Source organism: Chiloscyllium plagiosum, unplaced genomic scaffold, assembly GCF_037043375.1.
Source record: "Chiloscyllium plagiosum isolate Xiang-an unplaced genomic scaffold, Cpla_swu_hap1 HiC_scaffold_36, whole genome shotgun sequence".
In the NCBI taxonomy this organism is placed as follows: domain Eukaryota; kingdom Metazoa; phylum Chordata; class Chondrichthyes; order Orectolobiformes; family Hemiscylliidae; genus Chiloscyllium; species Chiloscyllium plagiosum.
This window is the reverse complement of record NW_028270174.1, coordinates 20,824,326-20,839,352: the sequence shown is the minus strand read 5'-3', so window position 1 is coordinate 20,839,352 and position 15,027 is coordinate 20,824,326. Positions and strand designations below refer to the sequence as shown.

The window sequence follows — 15,027 nt, the reverse complement described above, 5'->3', positions numbered from 1 at the left end:
GAAAACATCATACACACACATACACAGTCATGCACACAGACAAAGGCACGCACACAAACACACACATACAGTGAAGGACATATGTATGGAGGGGAAAATATTGATAAATGCAGTAGTACCAGTCCGCATGATTTAATGAGACTTGCCTTTTGCTTCCCAAGATCTCTGTTCTCCAATCTTCTTTCTAGATTCCTTCACTTATTCACAGGAGTCAAATGGTGATGTTTACACAGCTGTAAAGTATTGAGTTACTATTTAAAGGCAACAGCTCTAAGCAACTGATGGGAGGAGAAACCTCTCTTTCATTGGGCTGCATTTACTTTTGGTATAAAGGGGTAGAGAAACAAAACCTACTTCTTCCCAGTCCAGAAGCTTCTCTCCCTCTTTCCTAAACACTCAGATTTTTCACCTGCTCAGATTTTTCACAAAACTGATAACATCTGGCATGTGCAACTGGTCACAGTTGCATAAACTGATCAGCTAACTGTTGCTGGACAAATCTCAGTCTACACACAGACCCCAGTGCTGTGTTGTGTTCTGTCTCCACCCTGGCCCTTGCGAAGCAATGGGGTTAACATGACTCACATTGAGTTCCAGTAACCAGTTTTTAAACATACAGCCACTCCTTCCATAGTCCCGGTTTTTAAAACATCCTTTTCTCATGGGAAAAATAAAGAAAGTTATAAAGATATAGAGGTAGATAAATGCTTGATCAGCATGGGGACAATAAGTTACTGACCATAGGCAGAAATGTGGAGTAATCAGACCAACCATCACCTTGTTGAAGACAGAGCAGGCTTAGGGGGCTGAGTGAGCTACCTGATCCTAAAACATATGTTCATATATTCCTGTCAGTTCTAAACTTGTTTGATGTATTGCTTAGAAGTGCAGTGACTATTATCTCAAAAATCCTTGCAGTCATATTTCTGGACACCAGCCGCCATGAGGAAAATGCAAGCATTTATTTCTTCATAGAGGGTACTTAATAAAACAGAAATATTGGCCAGGATGCTGAAAGAAGTCTTTGCAGGACATGTAAAATTATTAAGATTGTCCGGCCTAACTGAACTAACAGGATGAGTCTCAATGTAATGGCTTACCTGGAGGATAGGTGAAAGTGAGGACTGCAGATGCTGGAGATTAGAGACGAGAATGTGGTACTGGAAAAGCACAGCAGGTCAGGCAGCATCCGAGGAGCAGGAGAATCAACATTCTGGGCAAAAGCCCTTCATCAGGAATGATCTGGAGGACAATATAGCACTCTCTCAGTACTGAACCTGTAATGCCTGTTGCTGTGCTGTGTTGTCACAACTTCTCTCCTTGACATAACCCATTTGTTTCATGTGTTATTTGGCATACTCGTATTGAAATATAGTGAAACTAAAGTTGCAGACCTCGCAACATTTGCGCTGAGGCATGTACCGCTCTGACCTGTTTTTTTTTCAATTTGGATTATAGAGTAAAACCAGGCATCCTGCTTGATAAGGGTTGACCTATTGGATTTCTAAGAGTAGAGTGTTATCAGCCAAACTGTAACATCTTCCCTTGTCAGGAACTGCCCTACTGGGTACTCATATTGAAATAACTTGAATCTTAAACATGCAACGCAGGACCCCCACCACTGGAGATGCTGTGGCTTGAACAGTCCCTGTCCATTTTGCCTTCATTTTAAAATTTTCAGTTCTTTTCTCAGTGATATGTACAGTACTAGCATGTTGCCGACTGCACAGTTGATAATGGGATTAAACGTGTTGATAGCATTATATTTGAATATTCTTTGTTGAACAGATTCTGGAGGATTTTTAAATCAATTATTTGTTGCTACTAATCAGGGTGTTTATTCTTACCCTACATTTGAGGACATCATAATAATAATAATTACTCTTTATTCATGTGCACAATGTTAAACCAATTATTAAAATTGAAAGAAATGTTCAATATTGTTTAGTACTTTATTTCCTTAAGACATTTACTCCATCCTTTGAATTGTATAATCAATTGGTATTTGTCAATTTGAATTATCATATGAGAGATTTCACTGCTAAAGTGTATGGTCCTTGGTATCAGCAAAAGTATCTTTCTCTTTATTGCCTTAGTGCATGTGTAACAAAGGGTCATTTGGTTATTTCCAATGATGAGAGAGTTGTTCTACAATGAGACACTGAATGGAATTCTCCTATTCTCTCTGATCTTTGAAAGAATAAGTAAGAATATCATTCAAAGATCTAACATTCTGAGAAAACTTGATGTCATAAATGTTGAGAGGTTGTTTCCTGGTAGGAGACTGTCAACTGTGGGAGCATGCAGAATATGGCGTGGCTATTTTCAGCTGAGATGAGGAGAGATCTACTTACTTAGAGACCTTTAGAATTCTTTTTCTTTGGGATCTGTGGATACCTAGTCTTTGAGTCTGTTTAAGGCTAAGACTTGATTTCTGCACTTTGAGGGGTTTGAGTGATATGTGGTGTGAAGGAGAGGAAGGTGGAGTGGAATTAGAAGGTCAACCACAATCTTATTGAATGGTGGTTGCTCGAGGGGCCGTAACATCTACTCCTGTTCCTAACTGTGTGGTGCTCACACTGTTTTGCATTAGGCATTTCATTTCAAATTTATGATTTACTTTGTGATTTATAAAACAACTTCTAACAATCAACTGCAGAACATTTTCGATTGTATTTATATAGCACTTTTAAATTCATGAAATGTTATAAGACAGTTCACAGGATTATTATAAAACAAAACGTGGCACCGGTTATACCACTATAAACACCGGAGGAAACATCAAAGAAGCGCTTCGCAGGAGGCTCCCAAACACTGATGATGTTGCCTAGCCAGGGGACGAAACGTTTGCAACAAAAACTTCCAGCTCGGTGAACAGAACCACAACAACGAGCACCCGAGCTACAAATCTTCGCACAAACTTTGAAGTTAAGCCATGTAAGGAAATTAGGTCAGACTATCAAATCCTTGGTCACAGAAGGGAAGTAAGGTGAAGAGGTGTAGGGAGGATATTCCAGATATGGAAACCTGAGTAACTACTGGATGGGTTCCACAACCCAATTCCCTAAGCAATATTATACCTAATTTTAAAAAATGTATGATTAGCCACACAAGCCCATCCCAGGATCATTAGTTTCCCTACAGTGTGGAAACAGGCCATTTGGCCCAACAAGTCCACGCTGAACCTCTGAAGAGTAACCCACCCAGACCCATTTCCCTCTGACTAATGCACCTAACACTATGGGGCAATTTAGCATGGCCAATTTACCTGACCTGCACATCTTTGGATTGTGGGAGGAAAACGGATCACCCAGAATAAACCCATGCAGACACGGAGAGAATGTGCAAACTCCACATGGTCACCTGAGGCTGGAATCAAACTGGGTCCCTGGCGCTGTGAGGCTGCAGTGCTAACCACTGAGTCACCGTGCTGCCCATGTCTGCTTGTAGAGTGATTTTGTTTTCTCTAAGAATTTATATTCAAGAATCTGTATTTAGGTACCTTTGTACCTCAGATGGTGCTGTAAGTGGTGACTTGCAAAGTTTTCACTGTGAGTATACACGACAATAAAGTCAATTCAATTCAATTTAATCCTAAACTTTGTTTGGAAGCCAAGAGGAGAGGTTAATTCTGGAAGGCTAATCTTGCACCTACTAATGTCTCCCTGAAATAAGGTCAGAAATCCTCAGACATGGACCTGGGGTTGCCAGAAATCGACCTCTGCCTCAAAAATATCTAATGACCTTGCTTCAGCCATTTTCTGGGGTAAAGAGTTCCCAACGCACTCAAGTCTCTGAGGGAGAAGAAAAATCATCCTTATCTCTATCACAAATGGGAGAGTCTTGAATTAGCCAAACATCAGTTCCCAGTTAAAGTGGGAAGGCAGGCTGCTATGACACTGCGTGTCTTGGATGGCCAATCACAGGAATTAGTCATGAAGAGAAATTGAGAGGCAAGAGGACATGTCAGAGGAACAGGAGTAGGTCATTCAGCTCCTCAAATTGTTCCACCATTTGACATGTAGCCTAACCCCGTATACCTGCCTTTGGCCCAGATCCCTTAATATTTTCGCTTAAGAAAAAGTATTTGTTTCAGATTTAAATTACCAACTGATCCATTGTCATTTGTGGAAGAAATTCCAAACATGTACCATCCTTCGTGTGGAGAAGTGTTTCCTAACATCTCTCCTGATCAGTATGGCCCTAATTTCTAAACTTACACCCCTAATTCTAGAATCTCCAACCAGCGGAAATGGTACATCTTTGTCTACCTTGTCTTTTCCCATTAATATCTTGAAGACTTCAATCAGATCAACCCTTCACCTTCTAAAGTTTTGAGAAAACAAGCACAATTTGTGTAATTTCTCCTCATAGCTTAACCCCTGATGTCCAGTATCATTCTTGACAACCTATGTTGTACTCCCCCACCGTCAATATATCCTCCCTAAGGTCTGCTCACAGTACTCCAAGTGGGATCTAACCGAAGTTTTGTACAGCTGTGGCACAATGTCATTATACTTTATTCCTCCACACATAAAGGCCAGCATTCTATTCGCCTTCTTGATTAAGCTTCTGATGAAAATCTGAAGGAATGCATCCAGTCAGTGTTGGCAACACAACCTTGAAGATCTTGTACAATGAACAAGAAGGTGGTGAGTTTCCACAAATCCCTTTGTGGTGAAGGCGATGAAGGTGGCTGCTTGAAAGGATGCAAATAACTAACCTTTACCATCAATAAATAAGCGGAAGAATATGTGAATGGAGGAGTGACAGGAAGCAAGAAAGAATGCAAAAAATGTACATGTGTGAGAGGGAGAGAGATACTGACTGCTGAGGCAGAAATAAATCCAAGGGGAAATAGACTTGCTTGTAAAGAGAGATATATGCTGGAAAAATATGAGATAGCAATCAGGCTAAGCCTGATATATAAATAAAAACAAAACCCAAAAGATATCACAAGTTAAGGAAACATTCATGTAAAGAAACAGAAAGCAAATCATAGAAATAATGGATGAAAAAGAGTGGCATATGGAGGGCACAAGGTCAGAGGGTTGAGGGATTGAATGGGAAATCGGTGACAGCCTTTTCCACTTACTCTTCCCTCAGTGCTGTGCTCTACTCCTATCTTTTGCATTTTGCACTGTCTTCCTCACCACCCTGATAATTATCCCACTGCATTATCAATTAATTGCACTGCCCACTCCCACATCAGAGTCAAAATAGTGGTGCTGGAAAAGTACAGCCGGTCAGGCAGCATCCGAGGAGCCGGAGTGTTGACATTTTGAGACTCCCCCATTAGCCTGATTGTCTCACATATATCTGACATATACCTTTTGTTACAAGCAATTCTACTTTCTCTTAGATTTACTTTGCCCCCAGCAGCCTCTCTCTCTCTCTCTCTCTCTCTCTCTCTCTCACTCACACACACACACACACACATACACACTGTGTGGAGGATTGTATCCAAAGGTGTTCTAGGATGAAACCTTAATTAAGAAAACAGAGGGAAAAATGCATCGGTGGCCTGGCACCTGTTCTGTCCAGTCATGTGTAGCATATTTCTGGTAATGAATGAGACTCATTCACGCTAAATAGTTAGATGACCCTCGAGTGTGGGGCTCAATAGTTGTTGGAAGTGATTCTGAAAGGTAGGATTTGTATGCATTTGGAGTGGGAAGGACTGATTAGGGATAGTCAGCATGGTTTTGTGTGAGGGAAATTGTGTCTCACTAACTTGAGTGAGTTTTTTTGAGGAAGTAACCAAAAAGATGGATGAGGGCAGAGCGGTAAACATTGTTTACTTGGACTTTAGTAAAGCCTTTGACAAGGTTCCACATGGTAGACTAATTAGTAAAGTTAGATCACATGGGATTCAGGGTGAGCTTGCTGATTGTATACAAAATTGACTTGACAGTAGGAGACAGGGTGATGTGGAGTGGTTGTTTTCAACTGGAGGCCTGTGACCAGTGGTATTCCTCAGGGATCAGTGCTGGGTCCACTTTTGTTTGTCATTTATATTTACGATTTGGATGTGAATGTAAGGCATAGTTAGTAAATTTATGGATGATACCAAGATTGGTGGTATTGTGGACAGGCAAGAAGGTTTTTTGAGATTGTAAAGAGACCTTGATCAATTGAATCAATGGGCTGAGGAGTGGCAGATGGAGTTTAATTTGGATAAATACGAGTTATTGCGTTTTGGTAATACAGAAAATGGCAGGACTAGTGCAATAATGGTGGGGCCCTGGGTCGTGTTGTAGAACAGAGACCTACGGATTCAAGTACATAATTCTTTGAAATATGCATTCTAGGTAGGCAGGTTGGTTAAGAAGGCTTTTAGCACACTTGTCTTCATAGCTGACTCCTTCGAGTATAGGAGTTGGGGCATCATGTTGTATAGGACATTAGTGAGGCCTCTCCTGGAATGCTGTGTTCAGTTCTGGGAATCCAGCTATCGGAAGGATATTATTAAATTGGAGAGGGTTGACAAAAGATCTAACAAGGTGTCGCCAGGAATGAAGGGTGTGAGTAAAAGGAAAGGCTAGGTGGTGCAATTGGTTAGCGTGGTTGGTTGTTAACCGAAAGGATGGTGGTTCAAGCTCCCCCAGGGACGCTCATGCGCATTCATTGGGGCAGCACGGTGGCTCAGTGGTTAGCCCTGCTGCCTCACAGTGCCAGGGACCCGAGTTCAATTCCTACCTCGGGCAACTGTCTGTGTGGAGTTTGCACACTTTCCCCGTGTCTGTGTGGGTTTCCTCTGGGTGCTCCGGTTTCCTCCCACAGATCAAAGTTGTGCTGGCTGGGTGAATTGGCCATGCTAAATTGTCTGTAGTGTTAGGTGCATTAGTCAGAGGTAAATCTAGGGGAATGGGTCTGGGTGGGTTGCTCTTCGGAGGGTCGGTGTGGACTTTTTGAGCCGAAGGGTCTGTTTCTACACTGTAGGGAATCTAATCTAATCTTTCTCCCTAGAGCGTAGGAGGTTGAGGGGTGACCTTCTACAAGTTAACAAAATGATGAGGAGCATGGGTAAGGTGAATAGCCAGGGTCTTTTCTCGAGGGTGGGGCAAGTTCAAAACTAAGGGATTTATTTTTAAGGTGAGAGGCAAAAGTTTAAAGACACATGGGACAATGTTTTTACTCAGAAAGTGGTTTGTGTGTGGAATGAAATGAACTGCCCAAGAAAGTAGTGGATGCAGATACAGTCACAGTATTTAAACAGCATTTGGATAAGTACATGAATAGGAAAGGTTTGAAGGGATGTTGGCCAAATGCAAGCAAGTGGGACAGGTTTAGTTTGGGAACATGATTGGCATGGACTGTTTGCACTGGAGGGTCTGTTTCCATGCTGTATGACTCTAGTGTAGGTAATTGTATATTATGTGGTAGAGATATAATGGGCTGAAGAGCTTCTGCTCTATGATTCCATGATAGTGCAGATAGTGTATTGTTTATGGGACTACTATTGATTGTCAGACACTTGGAATGGTTAAAGCTGTGAAACCATTTTTGCAGTCACTCCCTTTGAGTTAGTACAGCAATGCAGGTGGAAACACAGTGACCATTCAGAACTATCAAGACTGTGGATCTCAATCGACAGTAATTCCAAATGAGTGTGTTGATCAGATCAAATGTAGTGCTCATGCTCAGTGGAATGTTGCCTTTTTGGCTCTGCCCTCTCCTAATGAAACTGGATATGTTGCCCACAAAGTGAAGTCTGAACCATTGTTTGATATGTTCACCAGTTGCTAATGGCAACAAAAGTGCACAGTAAACTTTCAAACAATGGGGTGGCAGTGCAGGGAGCATTTGTGTATAATGACCCTTCTGAAAGTAAACCTCATTGTTCAGAGCAGTGGTGAGAGAGAACATTGTACAGGGTGTCAATTGCCACCTCAGCACTTGCTGGAATGTTGGGTGAACTCTAGTCATTACGCCAGTTAATAGTTCTGTGCGATCACATTAAGCAGCTTTCCATCCTGTGGATGGTGTTTGGTTTCACTGAGTTTGCAGCTTTTGTGTAACCTGTCTATTCTCCCTTGCAGCAAATCCAGGAGCTGGAAGCCACCCTGTACAACACTCTGCAGCAGTGCCCTGGAAACAGAGTGAGTGAATCTCTGACCGAAGTACAAAAGGAAGAGTTGAAATTGGCGGTGGAGAAGTGGCGACGCCAGGTCCTGAGGCAGAGCCGGGAGTATGATGGTCAGATCTTACAGGAACGCTTGGAACTATTGCAACATGCTCATCAGGTACCAATCGCAGCCATTGGGCATGAGTGGTCTCCAATTCCACTCAAAATGCCACATTTTCTCTTTGAGTTGAGTATTTTGCGAGCATTAAGATAAAATTGGAATGATTGCCTGCTTTAACAATCAAGTTGTTTTGATGGTCAGGCAGCATCCAAGGAGCAGGAGAATTCTGATTCCTGATGAAGGGCTTATGCCTGAAACATCGATTCTCCTACTCCTCGGATTCTGCCTGACCTGCTGTGCTTTTCCAGCACCACACTCTCAACTCAGATCTCCAGCATCTGCAGTCCTCACTTGTTCTGATGTGGTTTTTCAGAGCAAATGAGGGCAGTTAAATCATTTTCTATCAAGTGTACATATCTTCTCATTCTAGGGCTTTATTATTGCAAACGTGCTACTTGCAGTCATAGAGACTTAGAAATATACTGCACGGAAACAGACCCTTTGGTCAAAATCATCCATGCCGACCAGATATCCTAACCTAATCTAGTCCCATTTGCCAGCACTTGACCAATATCCCTCTAAACCCTTTCAATTCATATACCCATCCAGATGCCTTTTAAATGATGTAATTGTACTAGCCTTCACCACTTCTTCCGGCAGCTCATTCCACACATGCCCCTTAGGTCTCTTTTATATCTTCTCCTTATCACCATAAACCTATGCCCTCTAGTTCTGGACTCCCCCATCCTGGGGAAAATACCTTGTTTATTTATCCAATCTGTGCCCCTCATGATTTTATAACCCTCTATATAGTCACCCCTCAGCCTCCGATTTTACAGGGAAAGCAGCCCCAGCCTATTCCGCCTCTCCCTATAGTTCAGATCCTCCAACCCCGGCAATATCCTTGTAATCTTTTCTGATCCCTTTCAAGATTCACAACATCATTCTGATAGGAAGGAGACCAGAATTGCACACAATACAAGTGGCCTAACCAATGTCCTGTACAGCTGCAACGTGACCTCCCAACTCTGCTGAATAGTCTGACCAATAAAGGACAGCATACCAACACCTTCTTCACTATCCTAGCTACCTGAGACTCCATTTTCAAAGAACAATGAACCTGCACTCCAAGGTCTCTTTGTTCAACAACACTCCCTAGGATCTTACTATTCAGTGTATAAGTCCAGCTGTGATTTGCCTTTCCAAAATGCAGCACCTCACATTTATCTAACCTCCATCTGCCACTTCTCGGTCCATCTGATTAAGGTCCCCCTTGAGGAAAAAACAGTTCCTGACAGAATTAAGTACTAGACTTTGCCCTTTACAGGGACAAAGCAGTAATTAACTTTATTGTTTTGTGAAAATCTGAGCAAAACACTTGATAAGTCGTGGTTATTTCAGTACTTCATCTGTTTAAAGAGCCTTGAGAAGGCTGTCTGCTTTTAAAAGGGAGTAATGGGGGTGGGGAGAAGAGCAGAAAATGTGTTGCTGGAAAAGCGCAGCAGGTCAGGCAGCATCCAAGGAGCAGGAGAATCGCGTTTCGGGCATAAGCCCTTCTTCAGGAATGAGGAAAATGTGTCCAGCAGGCTAAGGTAAACGGTAGGGAGGAGGGACTTGGGGGAGGGGCGATGGAAATGCGATAGGTGGAAGGCGGTCAAGGTGAGGGTGATAGGCCGGAGTGGGGGTGGGGGCGGAGAGGTCAGGAAGAAGATTGCAGGTTAGGAAGGCGGTGCTGAGTTCGAGGGATTTGACTGAGACAAGGTGGGGAGAGGGGAAATGAGGAAACTGGAGAAATCTGAGTTCATCCCTTGTGGTTGGAGGGTTCCTAGGCGGAAGATGAGGCGCTCTTCCTCCAACCGTCATGTTGCTATGGTCTGGCGATGGAGGAGTCCAAGGACCTGCATGTCCTTGGTCAAGTGGGAGGGGGAGTTGAAGTGTTGAGCCACGGGGTGGTTGGGTTGGTTGGTCCGGGTGTCCCAGAGGTGTTCTCTGAAACGTTCTGCAAGTAGGCGGCCTGTCTCCCCAATATAGAGGAGGCCACATCGGGTGCAGCGGATGCAATAAATGATGTGTGTGGAGGTGCAGGTGAATTTGTGGTGGATATGGAAGGATCCCTTGGGGCCTTAGAGGGAAGTAAGGGGGGAGGTGTGGGCACAAGTTTTGCATTTCTTGCGGTTGCAGGGGAAGGTGCCGGGAGTGGAGGTTGGGTTGGTGGGGGGTGTGGACCTGACGAGGGAGTCACGGAAGGAATGGTCTTTTCGGAACACTGATAGGGGAGGGGAGGGAAATATATCCCTGGTGGTGGGGTCCGTTTGGAGGTGGCGGAAATGACGACGGATGATACGATGTATATGGAGGTTAGTGGGGTGGTAGGTGAGGACCAGTGGGGTTCTGTCCTGGTGGCGATTGGAGGGGCGGGGCTCAAGGGCGGAGGAGCGGGAAGTGGAGGAGATGCAGTGGAGATGCGGTGGGGAGAAGGGCAGGTGACAGACTGAACCTTTCAATCACATACCCATAACAAACAGGACTTCTCCAGAAACCTGACCCAGTAGATCTCCATATCCATGAATCTCTGTTGAGCAGAACAAAAGGTTCAATTTTCCCACTGAACAGGAGTTTCAGATTGAAATCTGCTTGCTTTCCACTCAGCTGTCTAACCCTCAGCTCTCAGTTTCCTGCCTTAAACCTCTGTTAATCTATCTTTCTTTCCTCCTTTGAGATGCTCCTTAAGACTTCCCTCTTTGACCCTGTGGCTTCAATGTGAATTTTTCCTTCACACTCCTGTAAAGTTCTTGGAATCATTTATGGCATTAAAAGTTCTGTATAAATGCAAATTGATGTTACAGTAACCTATTAGAACTCCCTCTGTTTATAGAGCCGAGGAAACTCTTATCTTTCTTTTTTACCAGAACTAACTTATTCTGTAACCCTCTATGGGAAGACTTTGAGTAATGTTTCAAATGTGCTAAAGGAACAGTTGATACTGTGGTCAGGAATTTATGAACAGAGCACAAGCATCAAATAAGGTTTGCAGGACCTTTGGAAATGGGAAACTTTCAAACAGCAAAAGGCTATGCATGACAAGTGGATAGGGAGTTATAACCTGCACCATTGGGTAGGGTCAAGATTAGAGTGGTGCTAGAAAAGCCCAGCAAGTCAGGCAGCATCCAAGGAGCAGGAAGATCGACATTTCTGGCAAAAGCCTTGAGGGGCTTTTTCCCAAAATGTCAATTTTCCTGCTCCTCGGATGCTGCCTGACTTGCTGTGCCGTTCCAGCACCACTTTAATGTAAACTTTGCTCTCCAGCATTTGAAGTCCTCACTTTTGCCATTGGGTAGGGTACACAGTGTAAGTAAGTTAAATAGAATAACCCGTCTACATGGAGCTTATTATTGTTTGTTCTATGTTATCAGTAGGTGAACATAAATTGTATTAATTGAGCAAAGTGATTTTGATCACATCTGTTGCTACGTGCATTGTTCTTTATGTTGAAAGAAGGTCGCTTTCTCTTTAAACCGAATTTCACCTCACCTAATAACTTATTTCAAGGTTGGAGAAATTGTAGCACAAGCGACGGAGACGAGTATCTGTTTAGTTGTACAGAATGTACAATCACACATTGTTCTATGTTAAAAGTCAACTGAGTGTACTGAGAGTCAACTTAAAAGCTAAAACATTCTGATCGGTTTCAGGAGTGGCTAATCCAACTGAACCCTGGACAGGTATCCACAACAGACTGGAATCTGTTACTATCCCTGCGCTAATCAGGGTGGAGTTTGATTCATAAAAAGTTGAGAAACTGGGGGGTTAATCCTTTTTCATTGTCGATTAAACCTCTAGCATTGTTCATGTATTGATGAGAATGATTTCGTGTATTCTACAAGGTTTTATGAAGTATCCAGGCTACTAATACTGTTTGATAAGTCAGCATGCTTGTGATGGCCAGAGGCTGACTGGTTGGGCATGTTTGTCAGAGATAATGGCCAAGCAATTAGATAGGACCTAAACATAGCCAGAGGGACCCCAGTGTGGTTTAACCCAGACCCGTGGAGCTGAGAAGACCTCAGGTCTTCATGGATAACCACCTGCAGTTGAAAAAGAAGTGGCTGCTGAGGTGCAAGGTGCAATGGTTTGAATTTTCCAACATTCTCCAAATTCTGGACAAGTCCATTCAGACTGGAAAATTGTAAATGTGACTCCTCTATTCAAGAAATGAAAGAGACAGAAAGCAGAAAATTACCGAGCAGGTAGTTTAACAACTGCCACGACAAAATGCTGGAAGCTGTTATAGAAGAGGTTAAAGATTCAATCACATAGAAAATCTCAAATAATCAGGCAGTGCCAACATGGTTTTATAAAGGAGAAATCATGTTTGAAATGGTGCTCTGTTCTCTGCTTCTGCTTAGGGCGGTATGGTGGCTCAGTAGTTAGCACTGCTGCCTCACACTGCCAGGGATCTGGGTTCAATTCCAGCTTTGGGTGACTGTCTTTGTGGAGTTTGCACATTCTCACCGTGTCTGTGTGGGTTTCCTCTGGGAGCTCCAGTTTCCTCCCACAATCTAAAGATGTGCAGGTTAAGTGAGTTGGCCATGCTAAATTGCCTGTAGTGTTCAGGGATATGTAGGTTAAGTGCATTAGTCAGGGGTAAACATAAGGTAGGGGAATAGGTCTGGGTGGATTACTCTTTGGAGGGTTTGTATGGACTTTTTGGGCTAAAGGACCTGTTTCCACTTTGTCGTGATTCTATTTTATTAAGTAATGAACAGCATGAACAAAGGGACATTTGTGAATGTAATATAATTAGATTTCCAGAAAGCAGAAAATGCCACAGGGGCTACTAACTCATGGTAGAAGTGGCACTGTAGTGATTGGAACCATGAGGAGAAAGTGAGGTCTGCAGATGCTGGAGATCAGAGCTGGAAATGTGTTGCTGGAAAAGCGCAGCAGGTCAGGCAGCATCCAGGGAACAGGAGACATCCTGTTCCCTGGATACTGCCTGACCTGATTGGAACCATGGCCAGGTCAATCTCATTGATGGTGAGATCCTTGATTGTGTTGTTAACCTGGGCCAAACAGGGAGCCCTCGCTGACAGATACAAACAGGAGATTCAGAAGGTCTCCTCAGTATAGGGACTGGCTCTGAACTGGCTGGTCAGAGTCCATGAACTGTGCACATGTAAATAAAGGGTGACTTGGTGACGAGATGTGCAGTTATTTTAGGCACATAAATATTCCTGAAGAAGGGCTTATGCCCGAAACGTCGATTCTCCTGTTCCCTGGATGCTGCCTGACCTGCTGCGCTTTTCCAGCAACACATTTCCAGCTAGGCACATAAATAGTTTAGCAAGATATGACGAGAGGAGTGCCACAGGAATTGGTTGTTGGGACCTCAACTATTTTGAATTGAATCAATTACTTGGATGATGGGATCGAATGTACAATTGGTAAATTTGATGAGTAAACAAGGATAGGTAGGAAAGATAAGAATTCTGAAAAGAAATATAGTGCGGTTAGGTGAATGGGTAAAATAATTTGAGTATAATGGAGGAAAACACGTACTTATCCATTTTGGCAGGTAAAATAGAAAAGCAACATATTGTTTACATGGAGAGAGATTGCAAGGACTCTGAGCTACAGAGGGATCTGGGTAGTTTGGTACATGGAACTTAAAAGGTACAACAAGTGAACAGTAATATAAACATAATGTGGTCATTTATTGAAGGTGGATAAGATATAAAAGTAGGACTGTTTTGCTACAGTTGTATAGAGAGTTGGTGAGACCCATCTAGAGTATGGTTGGGCACGTGTGTCAGAGACAATGGCCATGAAACTGGACAAGGCCCAAACATAGGCAGAGGGGCTGCAATGCGGTTTAATCCAGACTTGCATTGGTCTCCTTACTTCTGAAAATACATTAGAAGAAATTCAAAGAAGGTTCAATCAACTGACACCTGGGATGAGGAGTATTATCTTATGAGGAAATGTTGGACAATTTGGGCCTGTATCCATTAAATTTAGAAGAATAAGAGGTGATCTAATTGAAACATGTAAGATCCACAGGGAACTTGATCGGTTCGATACTATGTTTCGCCTTATGGGAGAGACAAAAACAATTCAGAATTCACATTGAGTGGCTACATGGCTGAGCAGAGAAAGACTCAAATGAATTGTAGCAAACCCACACTTAGTAAAGCCACACTCCAACTTTTACAGGGGAGTTACATTAATTTACAATAATGTGAAAGTCTTCTCCAAGTGATTTTGATATGGAGCTACTGGACAAATAGCATAGCATGGGAGGCAGTGGGCCCAAAGGTGTTCTGACTGTGCATTGCATGGAGGCATTCGTGAAACAAGGGAACTCAATTCATGCTGAGCTGTTAAACACCTACCCTCCTCAGCCCCACCCCAGACAAACTTTATACAGGTTGTGGAAGCTGATTGTTGTGATCAATATCTAAAATCATGCCAAAATGACAGGAATGCAGTGTCACAAATCATTTCCATGTCCTCATATAAATGGTCAAATGTATGGATCTTCACTGCCCAAGGTCAAAATATATCTTTATTTCCAAATCACGCCTCTTGAAATTTCTCAAGGGCTACTTTTTGACTCTTGCAGGGTCATGAGCACAGGTCATAGCCTCAGATGAAATACATTTCATTGCAATGTATTTTGTTTTAGAAAAGCACAGACATACAGCCAAAAGATCCCCGTGGATGTGAATTCTATGGCTGTCAGCAGAGAAATTCTAGCATCTCATACCTGTATAGAGTTCAACTGTATAGAAACTTCAAGTGGAAAGACTAAGGTGGGAGAGATAATGAGAAGCTGACA

The 15,027-nt window shown here is 43.0% G+C and overlaps 1 protein-coding gene across 1 annotated transcript in view; it reads left to right on the top strand.

The window, feature by feature from the left end:
- LOC122539414 (janus kinase and microtubule-interacting protein 1-like) overlaps positions 1-15,027 on the top strand; it is a 419,997-nt gene that overhangs the window by 370,887 nt on the left and 34,083 nt on the right. Inside the window, 1 exon segment of the mRNA XM_087980036.1 lies at positions 8,043-8,246. Coding sequence (XP_087836162.1) covers positions 8,043-8,246 — 204 coding nt within the window.